Here is an 18,560-nt window from a genome sequence, read left to right as displayed (position 1 = left end):
ACTTTTGAAGCAGGGAGGAAACAGGATCCAAAAGCATAAGTAAAATTAACTATCACAGGTTCTGGGGATTAGGTCGTGAACATATCTTCTTGTGGGCCATTGATCAGCCCATTATAACCCTCATCTGACACTCTTGTGTCACAATATATTTGATTAACAAATATAAAGGTGCAGATGGTTTACAACCTTTTAAAATTGGTAAGTTGTTACGGTATTATAGCCTCTTAGAGAAGTAAACCCCAAAGGTGAGATGATCTTATTGTCTTGTGGAATGTTAACCAATCTTATATCTATCTTGGCAAACTTATTTTGGCATTTCTTTTCTACCTGGCTATATAAGTTTCTGTTCCTTAATCCTTTGCTTTTGGAATGTACTCTTTTGTCTTCCTGTTGGTTCCCTCATTAATGAAATAAACAAACAAGTAAATTTTAAAATGTGGATACATGGTAAGAAATAAACTTCGTGCATTTATATACTAATATCATGAGTCATGAATGGCATTTGGTAGAAGAAATAGAAAGCATTAGTATTTTTTTTCCAAGCAAACTCCTTTTATTAGAGGCGCTTTTCACCAGTGGAATATGATCTCTTTTTGTGAAGCCCGACCTAACAGGACTCCATTACTGTCACCAGCTTAACCTTCATTAAAGTTTTATGACCCAAGTGGATTAAGAATCAGAGAATACAAAGGGCACCATAGAGCAATATGAAGAGGAAAATCTCTCAGGATTCTCGACTTATAGTTCATATTCTCTTTACCACTTAAAACAGTAAGTATAAATAAAATGTTACTATGCAAATGAAATTTGCTAGTACAATTACAATTTAGGTAAGTATTATTTTCCACATTGTAAGAAAGGCCTTAGATTACTATTAAACAAAGGTTATGTACCTCGCATTTTAAAGTCATTAATTTTTCTCAAAGAAGCATAAGATAAACACTATAAAATATAGGTAAATACTGAATGTAAACAGAGGCAGTTTTTAAGGTGAGAATAGTAGGCAGCTAAAGATTCTGAAACTTTGGCAACTCAGCAGTGTGCTCAGACTTGCTGGTTTAGGACAGGATGAAATGAAATTCAGATTCTAACACATAGTAAAGTTCCGTATTCTTTTCCACCAGGACTTTTTTTCTTTTTTCTTTTTTTTTTATATCTAATTTCATTATAGGCAACCCTATGATATGGGAAAACACATATAAGAAATGCTTGTAAACTGCAGATATTGCTTAGTATGTAACTAGAGGGATGGTAAACAAGACTATTAACACTCACAAGTTTGAGTCGTAGCTGTTTTGGCGGCCCAATGGTTATGTCAGTCGTTCTCAAGTTTTAGTGGGCATCAGGATCACCCGGAGGTCCAGTTCCAACACAGATCACAAGGCCCCACCCCTAGGGTTTCTGATCCAGGAGATGGGCAGTAGGGACTCAGAAGCTGCATTTCTAACACATTCCTGGGTGATGCTGATCTGGCTGGTCTGGGGACCATGCTCCGAGAACTTTTGCTCTAGCTACTGATATTAGGACATGGAGGTGGGACGTTGGCATTCAGAAATATACTCTGATGTTGGCAGTCCTTCCTTTTCTGCATGATTTTGAAAAATGTTCCACAGTTATAGCCACCTACTGGAAGTGCCTTGGCTTTAAAAACAGTATTTTAATTGGTTTAAGCTAATTGGATTTTAGGGTATTAGACTCTCCAAAGAAGAAAACATTTAGTTTCTTCAACTGTTGATTATTCCAAATGATAGGTATTAGGTGATGAAAAAGAAAAAAAAAATTAATAACTCTTTAAAGAGAATATTATATTTTACTCTATTCGAAAGTATGATTATGATCAAGATCGTGATTTAAAAATGACTATTTGTGGCAGTGGTTGTCCTAGCATAACTTTGTTGGCTTACCTCAATGCCAGTCATTTATAGCTTCTCATAAATTGCCTTTATATTATTGCCAGAGATCTCCCACCAAAGCACATTTTTAAAAAACTCAATATCTTTTCAAAAGAAATTGAAGGGGAAAAGGGATCTGCTTAATTGTAAAAAAGAAAAATATAACAACTAGCAGACCTTGAGCGACAATATAACATAGTCATTAAAAGCATAGTCTCTGGAGTCAAAATGCCTGGGGCCAAATCCTGGTTTACCATTTACCACGAACTGGTCTTCTTGGACAAATTACTTAATCTCTATAACCCTCAATAATCTCATCTTCAAAGTGTATATTCACTTATAGAATCCATATAATAATTGAGTATAATAATTCATGTAAATATACACACAAAATGCCCAGAACATAGTAAGTATTCAATAAAACTTATATTTTGTTATTATTTTTCTAGTTAGCCCTTATCAGGTATGATTTTATAAATTCATTTAAAAATATCTGTGTTTAGAGCTTTTTTGTTCAGTGGTTAATGAAGACTAGTTGAATTTTTACACTAGAACAGGTAATTTAAACACTTGCCTCATTAAGATGCTCAGATTTTTTCCCCTCAATCAGTCAACAGACATTTATCATTGAAAGTACACACAAAAAGCTTATCTTAAATGTCAAGAGCAAATTCTTAGAGCTTTGTACAGGAAGGGAGCATATGGTTCCCATCTCCATCCAATTATGAAATTCTATGTTGTAGAACATCAAGGCAGATCAGTACTAATTTTGAAAAGAGGCAGTCTATTATCAAGCATAACTAAAAAGTATTTTTGAAACTAGCTTCAAAAATGATCAAGGATAAAACTTAGTCTTTTTATTTTTATTTATTTTTTACCCTTTAACAATTAGCTGCTACTTTCAAATTTTTAAACTTGACAAGCATTGTTTCTCCTTTTGGTTAGCATTCTCTTATTTTTTTCACTTTGACAAGTATTTGTTGAGTGCCTACTATGTGCAAATTTCCTACTATGCTGAAAATGATCTTTCGGTATTCTTGCCTTTTTTTTTTTTGGCTTCCTGCTATCCTTGACTTTCTACTTTCTTTGCTTACTTCCTTCTTCCATCTTTGCTTGCTTCCTTCCTCATTGGTAGCTCACTATATATGTTCAGGAAGGGAAAAGGAATGTTGATGTGGCTCCCGTATTGTCTTCCAATAAGCAAAACTGTATTTATAGTGTACTATCTTACTGTTTCTTTTAGACATAAAGGTCGTGATAATTCTTATAGTCAAACTTCTCTTCTAACTTTTTCACTGCCTCACTATGACTTTATGGATAGTAGACATTTAACCACATTTGTTGAATTGAAATAGATTGAAATGGAAGCCATCAACATTCTAAGATGAGATTGAGAATAAATTTGGCAGAGGGAGCAAAAACTTGTGTATATCTTCAGATCAGATGACAATCTTAATTTATCTTACACAGTTTTTGGAACTTTATTACAAAGTGATTACGAAGCACCTGGTATTCCTAGGTGATCTCCCATTCAAGTACTAACCAGTCCCAACTCTGTTTTGCTTACGAGATCAGACAAGTTCGGGCACATCAAGGGTGGCATGGCCGTAGACACAAAGTGATAAATATTCTTTAAAATCACTTATCTAATATTAATCCTATAAATATAAGTAATAATCAAGACTTGCAATGAGAAGGGAAACAGATGGTTTGTGAGTTCTCTCAGGTAGATAAACTCGATGTGGCTGATATGAGGTGGGGTGTGGTTAAGAATAAGGGCTTTAGAAGCCAATGGGTATGATTTGAATGCTAGCTCCTCTCCTCAGCTGATGTCACCTTGGGAAAATTACTTCTGCTCTCTAAGATGCATTTTGCACCTGAGAAATGGAGATACTATTGATTCCCAAGATTATTGTAAGCATTTCAAATAATATATTAGAAATGTCTCATATTATACACAAAATATGTAATAAATCACAGCTATTAACATGTATTTCCTTTTTATGTTACTTCTTTAAAATTTAGAAAACGTATCTGAACTTTTATATTAATGTTTAGATTGTTGTGGTTTGAGATACTGTGAACTTGATGGAATTATGACTATGTGGAAGAAAGCATTTGCTGTGCCAAAGTCAGCAAAATCAGAGTTACCTGATTGCAACTAAAAGTTAGAGAGTCTGGCTGCCGCACGTTCTTGTGAAGTCCAACTTAGGTTGTTGAGAGCCTGCCTTGGACTCCTTCCAGTGTCCAGACTAGCAGAAGGTGGATTCTTTTTCTTTTGGCTCACCACTATCTCAACCCATATATGGAAAAGCTAATTTCACATCATTACCTTCTGTGTGTTTTTTTAGTTTTTCAAATGGTATCTAATTTTTCAGATTGCATGATTTCTTTAAACAATTAATGCCAGAGAATACTAATTATGCAGTTTGATTAAGTGTTAAGAAACTTTATTCTTAAATATGTAGAGAGTACATGATTTATTATTTTCTTGCTACTCTGATTAGTATATTCGAAACACTGTTTGGAAGAGACTAGACTGTTTTTCCTTTTCCCCATTTTGAAAAGATAATGAGCTAACATAAGAATTCTTCTCATTGTGAACTTTCTTTTTCTTTGTGATTCTGAAATATGATTTTTAAACAAGGCTTGCAAATAGCTCCTTACTTGTTCAGCCTATGATAATTTGTGTTGGCTTCAAAAAGAAAACATTTCTTGGATTTTCCTGTGAACCATCTAAGTGACAGTGGTGAGCTAAAATCATTTACTTGAATAGTTCGCAAGTCAGTTTCAAGTTAATTTTTATACTACTTTTGATATTATCTCTATGTAAAGAGATCATATATTTAAGAGCAGTATGCTTCTAACAGTGAAAACATCTGTCTTTTACTACAAGTCGATTAATCAGTCTATTCTCTTCTGCTCCATTTGAGTGACTTAATATTTCAGATGATTAAATTCCAAATTCATGAAATTTTCCTAATTTAACTATAAACTGGAACTAAAATTAGGTGGTTATGAATTTTCTTAGTTTAGGCAAATCTTGATAAGTAAATAGGCAATTTTTTAAAAAAGACAAATTAAGGGATAAATTCTTTGCAAATAATCAGTAACCCTCTGAAAGGATTCACTACAATTTATCTAGACAGAGAACTATCACAGTGCATTTTAAATTATGCTCTGGAGGACAATATCAGGAATTTCACACAAATTTTCCAAAGCACATTGTGTTTGCTTAATGGCACAGGGGTGGGTAAGTGGTAGGACAAAATGGTGGGATGAAATCAGACAACCAGCAGGAGAGTAGCAATCATTAGAATAATAAGATACATGCATTGTGGGTCTCCACGGCAACCAAGGACCCCAGCAGATCCTCTGCCTCCTCTGGCTCCATGTAGAACAGCCTACCTGTGCCAAGTCTCTCCCTGTTGCCCAAACGTTTTATTGCTACATAAAAGTGTTTCAAGGATTCCAGTTTATGAAACAGTACCAATTACTTTGGTCAAGTCCAAATTTCTAATGCACTTATTAAGAAATATTTCTCTAATAAATGTTATCAATTTGCTTTTTAAAAAGATACATTTAGAATGAACACAGAGGAGAAAAGAACATTTTCATGCTACATTTACAATTCATTAAGCCTCCCAGGGTTATTTGTTCTGGATGTTAGTTGACCTGTTTTCCAGCAGAGTTCTGGGAGCGGTAATGTCCACTCTTCTCTTGTGGAGTGTAAGATGTGTGTGGGGGTGCTATTAGTGGCCTAGAAAGGTTTCTGAAGGCCTTCCATTTCCTTTATCTCTCCTTCTTCTCCCTGCCACTTACTGGTTGTGGGTACATAGACAATTTTCTTAACCTCACTGTGCTTCACTAGTTTCTCTATGTATAAAATGGGATTAATGACCTAATTTAACGCATAGAGCATTCAATAATATTTGCTATTATCATAATTATCCCTTTATTTCACCTCAGACAATATATCTCCCCTGTTAGTTTCGATATCTTATCTAGCAAACTTCATTCCACATATTTTCAGCTAGATTGTAGAGTGCATAAATATTGACACATTTCTTAAGAGATCTTTGTAGTTTTAGATCCCAGCTGTACTCTTATACAGTATTTGAGTGAATGAAAAGATTGAGGCTAACTTTGGCCTTCTTGGCACATTTTTTAAAAATATTTTTAATTTTTCGATTATAGTCAGCATACAATATCACATTAGTTCCAGGTGTACAACATAGTGATTCTTCATTTATATAACTTATGAAGTGAACTGGGCACATTCTTAACCATGGGGATAACCAATTATAGACAAGCTGGTTACACTGGAGTGGAGTCAAGTGGTGGACACACAGGACTGGTTCACGCTCTCCTTCCACCAGTGGTTAGCTGGGTTCCCAGAAAAAGAATTTTGACTTCATTGAGACCCTTTAAAAATTTTTAAAGTGAGGCTAATAATAATTCACAGGATTATTGTAGTATTAGCTATAATGAAAAGCACATAGTTAAGTCTCTAATACTTAGTGGGTACTAAGAAATGGTAACTCCTACTATTATCGCTATTGCTAATACTATAATTATTTGTTCCTTAGCATGAAATTTCTTTTCATATGACAGTCAAGATCCTGATGTGTAAATACCTTGTATCACAAAATATAGTTGTGAATGAACATTCAAGATGTAATTTTCTCTTCTTTGTGTTGTTATATCAATAGTGCTACTAATGGAGTCGTACAGAATTTATGTTGCAAAATGATGGAACAATAAATAGTAGAACAAGGAAAAAGTGCTAAGCACACAGTGAATTCATTAACACATTTCTAGCCAAAATATATATATATATATATATATATATATATATACATACATACATATATCATCATATATCATATATATGTCATATATATGTGTATATATATATCATCTAGATACATATATATATATATATACATATATATAATCATCAATTCTTTTAAACACCGAGACAGATTGAGTAAGGAGGAACATTAACTGTTGGTAGGATTGCATATTGGTTCAGTCACTATGGAAAACTGTGGAGGTTCTTCAAAAAACCTAAAAATAGAATGACCTTATGACTCAGCATTTCTATTTCTGGGCATTTACCTGAAGAAATCCAAAACACTAATTCAAAAAGATATATGCACTCCTATGTTCACTGCAACATTATTTACAACAGCCAAGATACGAAAATGACCTAAGTTGTTTTTACTACCTAATCGCTAGACGAATAGATGAAGAAGGTATGGTACATATATACAATGGAATGTTACTCAGTCATAAAAAAGAATGAGATCTTACTATTTGTGACAACATGAATGGACTTGGAATGTATTATGCTAAGTGAAATAAGTCAGACAGAGTAAGACAAATGCCATATGATCTCACTTATATGTGGAATCTAAAGAACAAACAAAACAAATAAAATAGAAACAGACTCATAGATACAGAGAATAAACTGACGGTTGCCAGATGGGAGGGGGATTAGATGCTGGGTCAAAAGGTGAAGGGATTAAGAAGTACGAATTGGTAGTTATAAAATAGTCATAGAGATGTTAAATACAGCGTAGAGAATATAGTCAATATTATAATAACTATGTATAGTGCCAGGTGGGTACTAGGTTAATTGGGGGTAGGGATCACTTTGTAAATTATATAAATGTATAACCACTATGCCATACACTTGAAATTAATACAAAATAATATTGAATGTCAACTGTAATTGGGAAAAAAGCACATGAAATATAAAATAGAATACTTCAAACTTTTTTGTGAAAATTTAAATAAAAATTTGCAGATATAAATTATCAATTAGAAAAGATGAGTTCATCGAAGAACTGGATTTCTTACCTGTGTTGGAGGCACTAATTCCAACTCTGAAGCTGACTCGGAGTTTAGGGCGCTTTTCCCACCACTCAGTTCTGGCTGAGATCTGTGCTCTGAGGACCTGTAAGAGATGAAGGAAGGAAACTAATATACATCAAGAAACAAATTCATCCAGAAACCCAGCCAAGAAACATAATTCATTTGGATCATGGAGAGACAGGATAACAAAGCTCTCACCAGAATTTTGATAAAAAGATAACTTTTATATGTTTTTATTATAATGATCATGTTTGGAATTTAAGTGGCTGAAATGCGCTAGGTGTTATTTTCTCTGAATGATTTAGAATTCGGTTCAATTATGTGCAAAAAGTAAATAAATGCAATACCATTTTTGTTACAGAAAATTCTGCTTTATTAAAATGTATTATTTTGGGGCAGAAGATCTTCTCACAAAGTGTCTCAGGTATGATTTGATCTTTATACAGAATATAAAATGTCATAAATACAGATGTAAGGGGGCAATAGGAGAATAAAACATGTTCTTTAGGAAGCTTTAAAGACATGGTAAAATTCAGGGGGCCAACTTTTCTAGTGAGCATACATAGATTATCCTTAAATAGTGCATTATCTGACAGTGATGATTAAGAAAGGCAGAAAAATTTACTTGCATAACCAGAAACATTTACTTTAACTATCATTCATTAATATATTGAATACACAATACATAAACGCATGTGTATACCTACTTTGATCAGCTTAATTACACATTCAGAAAATTATCAACAAACATTAAGTATTGAATTATGAATCTACCAGAATCCTTACTGGCTGGGTTTTTTTGTTTTTTTGTTTTTTTGTTTTTTTTTGACAATTTAGATGAAATAATTCAGTTTTAGAAGCAACAATAATTAACATTGATACATAGGGAGTTATACAGTATACCAAGTATCTGGATTGACTTAACTCACTGGCTAGTTCAGTACATGAGAGAAAAACCCATACAATTAACACAGATATGGCTACATTCTCATATTAAAATATCTTACCATAAGAGTTCTTTCGATCCAGTTCTAGATGAACATGATTTTCTCTCTGCCATTGGATGACTCTTGCTATTTCGATCTCCATGAAACTTAACATCATCCCATTTTTCCAGTTGTGTTTGAATATCTAGTAAGGAGACAGGAAGGGGGCAAGGGAGACAGGGAGAATATGAGGTGCAAGAGAGAATTAGAGAGATTGATTAAGATTGAGAAGTGTTATAAAAGTAAATATTGCTCAACCAATGTTTTCAAACCCCAAGACCAATTTTTTAAGGTCACATGAAAGTTAAAACATGTGCAGCTAAATAAAAATGAGACCTATTAAGAGAAATTAGATTGCTTTTACAGTTAAACTATCAAGTTATTTTACCTGAATTTATTTCAAGAGCTATGTGCATTCTAAATTCTGTATGAGTCCATGGAATCCCACTGGAATGAGCATGTAGAGTACAACCCTATTGGCCTCAAGCTAAGGCAGTGGCATGTTTCTAGAAAGAAATTCTGTTTAAAGAGATAAGCCTTGCTATAAAAGGTGAGAAGAAACTAGAGCACATTTCACAGTTTTTATATAGACTGCTTAATTCCTCACCAAAGGAGGGAATTGATAATGGGCATAGAGATTGAAAGGAGGCAATAAAAAAGCTAAGAGAATGCTAGAACAATTTTCTCCCCGTGGCTTAATTTTTACAGATAAAGAACATGGCTGCGTTCTCTCTTGTTAACAAGTGTGTGATTGTAAATAAACCATTTAAACAATCTCGGAGTCCAGTTTTTTTTCATTTATAAAAAATAGGTTTGCAATCTGAGTCCTTCAAAGTTCTTTAAATTAAATATTTCTATGACCTCTTACATAGGACATTTTCTCAAAAGCAGAGACATTAACATTTCATTTACATGTATATTGTGTTTTATTTTAATGTATTTAATAATATATCCTTATACAAATCTATAAACTTCATTCATTCATTCATGCAATTGAATAAACCTAGAACACGTTGATGATGAGGAAGTACTGAAGATAGTTATAAAGTTTTCCTCCAAAGAGACAGACCTCAAAGAGAAATAGGGCAGGGAAGAGGGGATCCTGTATATGCAAGTGGTTTGAAATATGTATGGGTTCTCTTCCCTTTCTTTATCCTTGGATGACCTCATCTACACCCATGACTGCGATATTCATTCATAGGCTTCAGACTTTCAAATCTCCGTTTTCTGCTCAGCAATTTTTCCCGTGTTCTATCTAGATCATTTAACAGTCTACTGGACATCTCCACAGAGAAGTCCCACAGTTTTCTCAAATATAATAGGTTCAAAACTGAACTCAAGAGTTTCTACTTTGACTTCCTCTTTCCCTCCTTCCTCATCACAGAGTTTGGCACATTCTATATGTCTTCCTTATTGGTATACACACATGTACTCAGGCCACAAATCCTGTTTTAATTTTTTCTGAATTTGTCTCCTTATCATTATCTCCACTGTCACTATTTTAGATATCTGTACTGGTCTCTCTGCCTCCATATCTTTCTCTATATATCCACCAGAAAGAATTTTTCTAAAATAGAGTCTGTTGATGTCACTTTTATGTGTATAACCCTTCAACCCTGCCTTCCTCCAAAACTTAAGGGTGTGGCATCCCCAAACTTCAATTATCTGACCCCTAGTGACTCTCCGACTTCTTTCTCACTACTCGAATATTATTGCAATACTTGCATTTGCTTGAAAAGACATCGTTTCGTGTTTGTCTATTTGTGTGTGATCCTTTTCTCTTCTGCATCAGAAATGCCCTGCCCCTTCCTTCCCATGTTTCTCTGATCCATATTTTTCAGTTGTCAAATTCCTACTCATCCCATAAGACTGGGCTCACATAGCACCTCCTATAAGACACCATCTACAACCCCCTGGATGGGCCAGGGGCTCTGTGAAGGTGCTCTTGTAGTAACTCACCTGGCTTCCCTTTATTCAGCACATACAGTACAGTAGTCCCTCCTTATTTGAAAGAGCCCCTGTGGATGCCTCATACTGTGTGTAGTATTGAACCCTATATATATTATTTTTTCCCGTATACATACACACTTATAATAGTGTTTAATTTAAAAATTAGGCAATTTCATGGATAGAAGATTTTTTCTTATCACAGGTTTTAGCAATCTCAGCATAGGATTTTTTTTTTCTTTCCTTAAGTTTAGAACTTTCAACTTTTCACTTACATGAACTTTATGGATTTTTTTTTTTTTGGCATATCTAAATTGCAGCATCACTATTCTTGTGCTTTGGGGCCATTCTTAAGTAAAACAAAGGTTACTTGAACACAAGCACTGTGATACTGCAACAGTCAATCTGACAGCTGAGACAACTACTAAGTGACTAATAGGTGGGAAGCATATACAGTGTGGAGACACTGGACAAGGGATGATTCACATCCTGAGAGGAATGGAGCAGGACAGCTTGAGATTTCATCATGCTACTCAGAACAGAACAGCATTTAAAACTTATAAATTGTTTATTTCTGGAATTTTCCATTTAATATTTTCAGACCGTAGTTGACCACAGGTAACTGAAATCTTGGAAAGCGAAACTGCAGATACGGGAGGCTACAGTAGTGCATATTTTATTATAATCACTTAATCATTTTTCTATCTACCCACTGGATTGCAAACTTACTAAGAGAGAGTATGTAACTTAAGTAAGACAGATAGCCGATATTACTTATCTTTGTATTCCTAGCACATGGTATAGAACGCACTTAGGTATTCGGAGAAATGTTTATAGAACAAATCAATACATTAATTCATGATCATCTAACATATGCATATTACAGGCTAAGCAATTTCAAATATATATCCCTTTCAATCTTCACAACCTTATGAATGAGGTAATAATATGCTAATTTTATGTATAAATATACACACACACATATACGCATACACACTAGACAGTCACAGCCTGGATGATACATGTTCCCTCTGCTTTCTAAAATATCTCTACCTTTATTTGTCCTGAAAAAGGAGAGCTTAATTTGACTGGTTCCATAAGCTGAGATTAAGCTTTTCTTTCTCACGAAGATATAAAGTGGATAAAAATAAGGCTTTGAAGTTAATTAGAGCTAGCCTCAAATTCCAGCACTTCCTTGCACTGAGATCTTGGGCAAACCATTTAAATTGAAAACCTGGTTCCTCACATATTTCAAAGAGTTGTGGGGAATTTATGGGCCAATATATGTAAATAATGTAGCACAGTCCTAGACATAGTAATCTATCAATGAATGGTAGCTGATATTATTGTATGGGACGTATCTCCATGCATCTTACTTATTCCTGTTCTGGTTGTTCCTGAGCCTTGTGTTAGTTGTTTGTGTGCTCTCTCTCTCCCTCCCTCTCTTTCTCTCTCCCCCTCTACACCAAATGCTCCTAGAGAGCAAGATTTATGTCTAATTTTTACTTGTAATTCCAGTGCCTAATATGGTGCCTGCCATCTATCAAGAACACATGACCTGTGGGTTAAATAAATAAATGAACAAATCCACATTAGTTATGCAAAGCTGAGCTCCACAACTGCCATTTAATCCAAACACAAAAGAAGTGTGTCCTGCCTAGTTTCCCACATGGAATTGATATTTTCTACTCCTTTGCCCATGGTTTTAATGTCATTTGTGGAACCTCCTTGTTATATCTAGGCAAGGGTGAGCAGCAGCGGACACTAGCTATTGCCTCACCTAAATCTAAGGATGATGTCTCCGGGCCTCGGAGTGTCTGGCCCCTTTGCTCAGCATCCGCACCGATGAGGTCAGATCCATCAGCCTTTTTCTTGAGTGATGAAGTTTTTGATGAGGCCTCCAACTTTTTGGCTTTGGTTTGGGTTTGAGAGACGGGTTCACTCAGGTCAAGGAGATCTAAGCCTGTAGTCAATACTATGAGAGATGAAAGAGGTTAAGATAAGCCCACTCAGTGCTCTGTAATTGTTTTTTTTTTAAAAAAGTAGGTTTCAGTTGGGTACAGAAGGATTTTGTGTTTGTGGTGTAGGTTAGAAGCACCAAATTAAGTTAGCTCACCATTGATTTACAAAGACTGTTTGTATTTAGAGGGTGTGGTTTGCTGCATGTTCTCCTTTATTTGCACGGTACAAATCCACAAAGCAGGACTTGGACTCCCTCACTAGTGATGAAGTTTTGAATGAAATTAAAATGAAAAAATTGAATCTGAGTTCAGGTACTATTTACTTTATTGCTTTGCTTTATTTATAGAGAGGTTATTTTAGAGTGCAGTTTTTCCAAAGAGTCAATCTATCATTTCAGAGATATGCTTGCGAAACAGTTATGAGGATAATTTGGTAAAGTTTCTGAATGTCTTTGTGTTTTAATTTTGAACGACTAAAGTAAACAGAGTATAAAGGAATGTTGTTAATTATCTTTTATTTAATTAAGCAGTTCAATCAGAATGGCTTGCTGTTTGGGCTCAACTAGAGAGGTGTTTTATAATCCATAGTTGATGAATAGGTACACATGCTAATGCCTTTTCTGTTTATTATGCAAATTTAAATTTCAATATAACAAACCATAAAACGGTTAGACTTTTACTTCCTAGCAGGTTGATTACACTGTATTATACTGTAATGAAAGCAGATAGAATAATCTGTTCAAATGCAAACGAGGCAAATGAGAATTAAAAAGGCAAGCTTTGAAACTCTCCATTCTTCTTTCTCTTACAATGCAAGTAACCGGTGTTTGGCTAGCTCTTTGTGAGAAAGAAATGGAAATTTCCAATTAGTGAAGGTCCTTCCAGCCCTATCTCTCTGCCAGCTTCAGCAGCTGAGAGGATGGCTTCTGAACTGGCCCGGTGGCTTCCTGGACTAGGATCTCTTCACCCAGCTAACTTAGGAAAGCCACCAGAGTGACAGAGAATTTCCTGTGTTAATTAACCCTTCCAGACACTGTCTACACGACTACATCACTCCTCCTATTTCATCTCCCAGCTTTTTCTCTTGGTAAGGATTTTTGTTGATATTTCAACTCTCTTCCATCTGCTTCCGTCTTGCACTCAAGGCAGGGTTGGGGCTCAACTGAACTCACAATCAGGATTTTTTTTTAGTACTGCACCATCAGTCCTCCTGAGCTAAGCAGTCCTGTGGGATCCTTAGGATAGTGTGTCAAGCTTTAATCTCAATGATCCTGTTTTCTGATTTTAATTGCAAAGCACAATGGTTGGATGTAGATGGTGAAGTGGAAAGACTTGGTTCTACCACTGCTTAGCTGTGCGACTTGAAGTAAGTTTCTTGACTTCTCTAAGTTTCAGTTTCCTTATCTGAAAAATGTGGAATTAATAGTCAGTCTTTTAGGTATGATACAAGGTATGTGGAATTAATAGTCAGTCTTTTAGGTATGATACTAATTTGCAAATCAGATGTGTAAAATGCCAGGAATCAAATAGTTACTCAACGACTGTTATTTCCATTCTTTGGTGGCCAATGCATGATGCTTTTCCTTTCCTTTTTGTTGATTTATTTTCCCTACTTCTTTCTATTTCAGCCAAGAATCATATCCATACACTGACAGAAAGAGGAAAAACCACTGGTAATAAAACGGAGGATGATACAAAGATATTGGTTTTATAGAGGATGTTATAAAGTAAATTTATCATAAAATGGCCCGAAAGTGTCAGTTTATCTCATCTGAGTCTTCCTGAGAAGATGGGAGCCACTTTCCAATGCTAAGATGCTCTGAGATATAAAGAGTGCTCTGTGGCTAGCAAGTAGTTGAATGAGTCGGGGGGAAGAAGTGGCTTTCAGAGCAAAGCCACCTGGCTTGATGCCTACAGTTTAAGCATGTCACGCAGCCAAGATAGGCGAGGATGCCACACATTTCATATCTGAATATTTAAACAGAAATTTCCAGGCTACTGTTACGTTGGCAGGGATTCCAGGCCCACTATGATTTCTTTATAATAGAAGGAAGTGGATAACAGTCTCTGAATGCCATATATGTCTTTTTACTAATTGTACAAACAATTAGGAATTAGTCATTTGCTCCTACACTTCTTTTAGAAGCAAATTATACAGGACTTGTCTACTTGTATATAGGAAGTACATTTGTAACAAATAATAACTAGTGAGTATTAATTTAATTCTATATCTGCTTCTCACCATTCAGAATAAATAAATTACTAAAAGAGTGAATCGAGAGTTCACACTTGGCTCAGAAACGTTCCTTCCCCCTCCAAACTGTCCTCAGCGCTTCCTGTTTGTTTTGAGCTCTCTTTTCCTTTGTTCTTTTCCCAGCAAATGCAAAACAAATGCTTGGCATACACAAAGGGCCTTATTTGTTACCCAGTTGATGGGGGTGGCTTGAGGGTTATATGGAAAGCTTTGAAGCTGAGAGAATCCCCAGGGAACACAATTTCAAAAGCATAGAAGGATGGATGGAGGCTTTCACTTTTTGGAAGAAGACAAATTAGATTTTAGTGTATGTGTGTGTGTGTGTGTGTGTGTACTTAAGACTTAAAAATAAAGGGTCTCACTATTCCACATGGGCTTCGAAGATAGCATACCTTGGCTCGGAAGCGGGTATCTGCTCTGTGAATTTTCTTAACCCTATTTAAAAGATTCTCTTAGGCACATGAAGGTTTGGATTCCAGAATCTGTGTGTTTAAATTAAGGTAACACCTATTATAGTGGTTGTGAAAATATGTATGTGAAAATGTGTGTGAGGTGTGTGTGGTGTGTGTATGTGGAGAGAGAGAGAGAGAGATTTGAAGATGCTATGCTGTTGTTGGCTTTGGAGGTGGAAGAAGGGACCACAAGCCAAAGAATTCCAGGTAACCTGCAGAAGCTAAAAATAAACAAGGAAATGAATTCTCTTCCAGAGCCTCCAGGAGGAATGCAGCCCTGCCTACACTTTGATGTTAAGACTGCTGAATTTCAGATTTGTAAGGTAATAAATTTGTGTTGTCTTAAGCCACTAAATGTGTGGTAGTTTGTTACAACAGCAATAGGAAACTAATATAGCTGGTAAGACCTTGTCCACACCAGGATTCAAACATAGGTTCTGTCATTCCCAGGCCCAGGTTCTTCCCTATTCCTCTTTATACCTTTCTTTGGACTTGAAGGCCATGTGCTGACTCTATTGATGAGGCTTTCATTATTTTTTATTTAGCTCCCAGTTATTTGGCAGGTTGGGTAGTTTGAGACATAATTTAAATAGTGGGCAATTTCAGAAACTTTCTGGGGGGTAGGGTGGGGTTGAGAATAACTTAATTTCATCAGATGGAATTTCCTGAAGATAGAAGATGGAATATATTATGTAAGTATTTGTTTCCATCTATCTCAAGGAGACCTGATTGATGATCACAACCTATTGAACTGGAAGGCTCCCACAGGGAATTGAAGATGTTTATGAATACTAGATTACTTGGGCCCTGGGAGGTGAGGCTGTTTAAAACAGTTAGAATAAAATAGCACCTACTAGGAAGCCCTGATTTGATACTTCTATGGTAAGCACAATGCCATTCACACCACTACAGTATAACAAGACTCAGATTTTTAGGAGATTTCTCTAAAGGAATAAATCGACACAAAGCATTTAGAGAGGTCAGATCATGGCACAGCCTTGACTGTTGCAGTCACAGAATGTGTCACAAAGGGCTGATGGGATCTCTGTTCTGTTTTGTAAGCTACCCTGGCATCCCAGAAAAGATAATATTCTTTAATATAATGGCTATAAAACAAAGAAGTTTTAGGAAGAATTTTGCCATAATGAGAAATAGACTTAAATTAGACTTAAATAATTCAACCAACTTTTGCCTTTTGTTGGAATATGTAATTAAAGCTACTTCTCGAATTCCTAAATTGTCTCTAGAGGAATGCCATTTGGTTCATGGCTACTTGGGCTTCATAAATATGTATTTTGCAAATATTACACTTATTTTGCAGTTAAGATATTGAATTAGGTTCAAGGACCCCTGCTTTTCTTGTTCTTTAGAAGAGAATCTTTCTTGTACTTTGATATATATTAGATTTTTTAGATTACAGACAATTTATTGTTGCAAATTTTTAGTAATTATTTGTCTTATAATATAATCGCTATCTTAAAATATCTATTGTCTAGTTACTTTCAGAGCATTTGATATATGCATCTATGTGTAATATATATTTGCCATTTTAAAATCAAGGATATTAGCAGTGATCTTGGCCTACCTACCATCTATGACTATAGTTTGAGAAGATCAAGGAATTATCTATCTATCTAGATTACAGATGAATTAAAAATAATTTAGGATGTCAATGGCAAAAAAAGGGAAAACATCCTTATTTGATTAGCCTGAAGTTATCACTGAATGATCAAAAATTAATGCTAGTGTAGAAACAAAGTCAAAAAAATAATTGAAATACTTAAGACAAAAATTATAATTTAGAACTTTTATGAGGCAGATGATTGATATGTTTTTTAAGGGTAGTAGAGAAAAAACTCATCATTTGACTGACTTTGGAAGGGATAAATATTTCCTATATTGTTCACTTTGTGGTAATATATATATAAGAACTACATTCCTTAAACATTTAAGTAAATGTCAAGATGGTGGCACACTGGCTTTATTTTTTCATTGGAAGAAAATGCCAAGTATAAATTCCTTTCATCTTAATATAAAGTTGTTCAAATTTATGCTTGATTGACTTGGTACAAACTCGAAGCAGAATTTCTCCATATTTTACTCCAAGATTGTTTAATATCCATTCTTTAACTGTAAAGATGCACATAATGCCTGGAATGTCATAGATAATACTCAATGACTGTCTTCATTTCTTAATGTAATTTCATTCTATTCCATAAAATGATAATGTTCCACTTAAAAATTACGATTTTTTATTAGACATTTGGACAGAAAATGATAACTCAATTTTCTGCCCAGAAATCTTAATTATAAAATTATTGGACCGAATTAGAATTCTTTCCAAGGTGTTTGAATGCTAAAACTTTTCCTGTTTAAAGATATGTCATGATGTAAATTATGTTGCAAATTGAGATATAAATTGTGGGTTTTATAATAATTTTTAAAAAGAACTACATATTTTAGGGATTAAAAATATAGTGTTTCTGCCTTGAGATATGCTTTCAAGATTAAAAAACATACTATCAAATGAGAATCTTCCTTCAGGATAAAAATCTGTGTGACCCAGATGCCCTGAATGCTGAGGCTGAGAAAAGAAAAATGCACAGCCTCAAAATACCATTTTTTTCTGACCCTCTACTTTGGAGGATGTTATGGATTGTGTCCTCTCCAAACTCATATGTTGAAGTCTTAACTCTCAGTACCTCAGAATGTAACTTCATTTGGAAATAGGGTCATCGAAGATACAATCAGTTAAGATGAGTAGGCCCTTGCTCCAATATGACTGATGACCTTATGAAAAGCGGAAATTTGGATACAGAGACAGACACACACACAGGAAGAATGTCATGTGAAGATTGAATTTTGCTGCCACAAGCCAAAGAACTACCAGAAACAAAGAGAGAGGCCTAGAATAAATTCTTCTCAAGCATCTTCAGAGGGAGAATGGCCCTACTGACACCTTGATTTTGGACTTTTAGCTTCCAAAATTGTGAGACAATAAATTTCTGTTGTTTAATCCACTCTGTTTGTGGTATTTTGCCATAGTATTTCTAGGAAACTGATACAGAGGTAATAATGTAGGTATTGGGATCGCAAGAAATTACATATTTTTTTCCTCCAATATGTCACAGTTCTTTCTGCTTTCTTCTGGCATGTAGTTCTCCAGTTTTCATCTTAGAAAAGCCAAG

At 34.9% G+C, this 18,560-nt stretch overlaps 1 protein-coding gene across 6 annotated transcripts in view; it reads right to left on the bottom strand.

The window, feature by feature from the left end:
- Nucleotides 1–18,560, bottom strand: part of PEX5L (peroxisomal biogenesis factor 5 like) — a 203,225-nt gene that overhangs the window by 57,289 nt on the left and 127,376 nt on the right. For all 6 annotated transcript variants that reach the window (XM_039855381.1, XM_039855382.1, XM_039855384.1 and 3 more), the window contains 3 exons: nt 12,486–12,680; nt 8,780–8,903; nt 7,758–7,854 (listed from right to left, as the gene is read on the bottom strand). In XM_039855381.1, coding sequence (XP_039711315.1) covers nt 7,758–7,854; nt 8,780–8,903; nt 12,486–12,680 — 416 coding nt within the window. The remainder of the gene's footprint in view (nt 1–7,757; nt 7,855–8,779; nt 8,904–12,485; nt 12,681–18,560) is intronic.

Source organism: Pteropus medius, unplaced genomic scaffold, assembly GCF_902729225.1.
Source record: "Pteropus medius unplaced genomic scaffold, Ma_sr-lr_union100, whole genome shotgun sequence".
Lineage (NCBI taxonomy): Eukaryota > Metazoa > Chordata > Mammalia > Chiroptera > Pteropodidae > Pteropus > Pteropus medius.
Note: the sequence above shows the minus strand (reverse complement) of the source record. Positions and strands in the feature narration are given on the sequence as shown.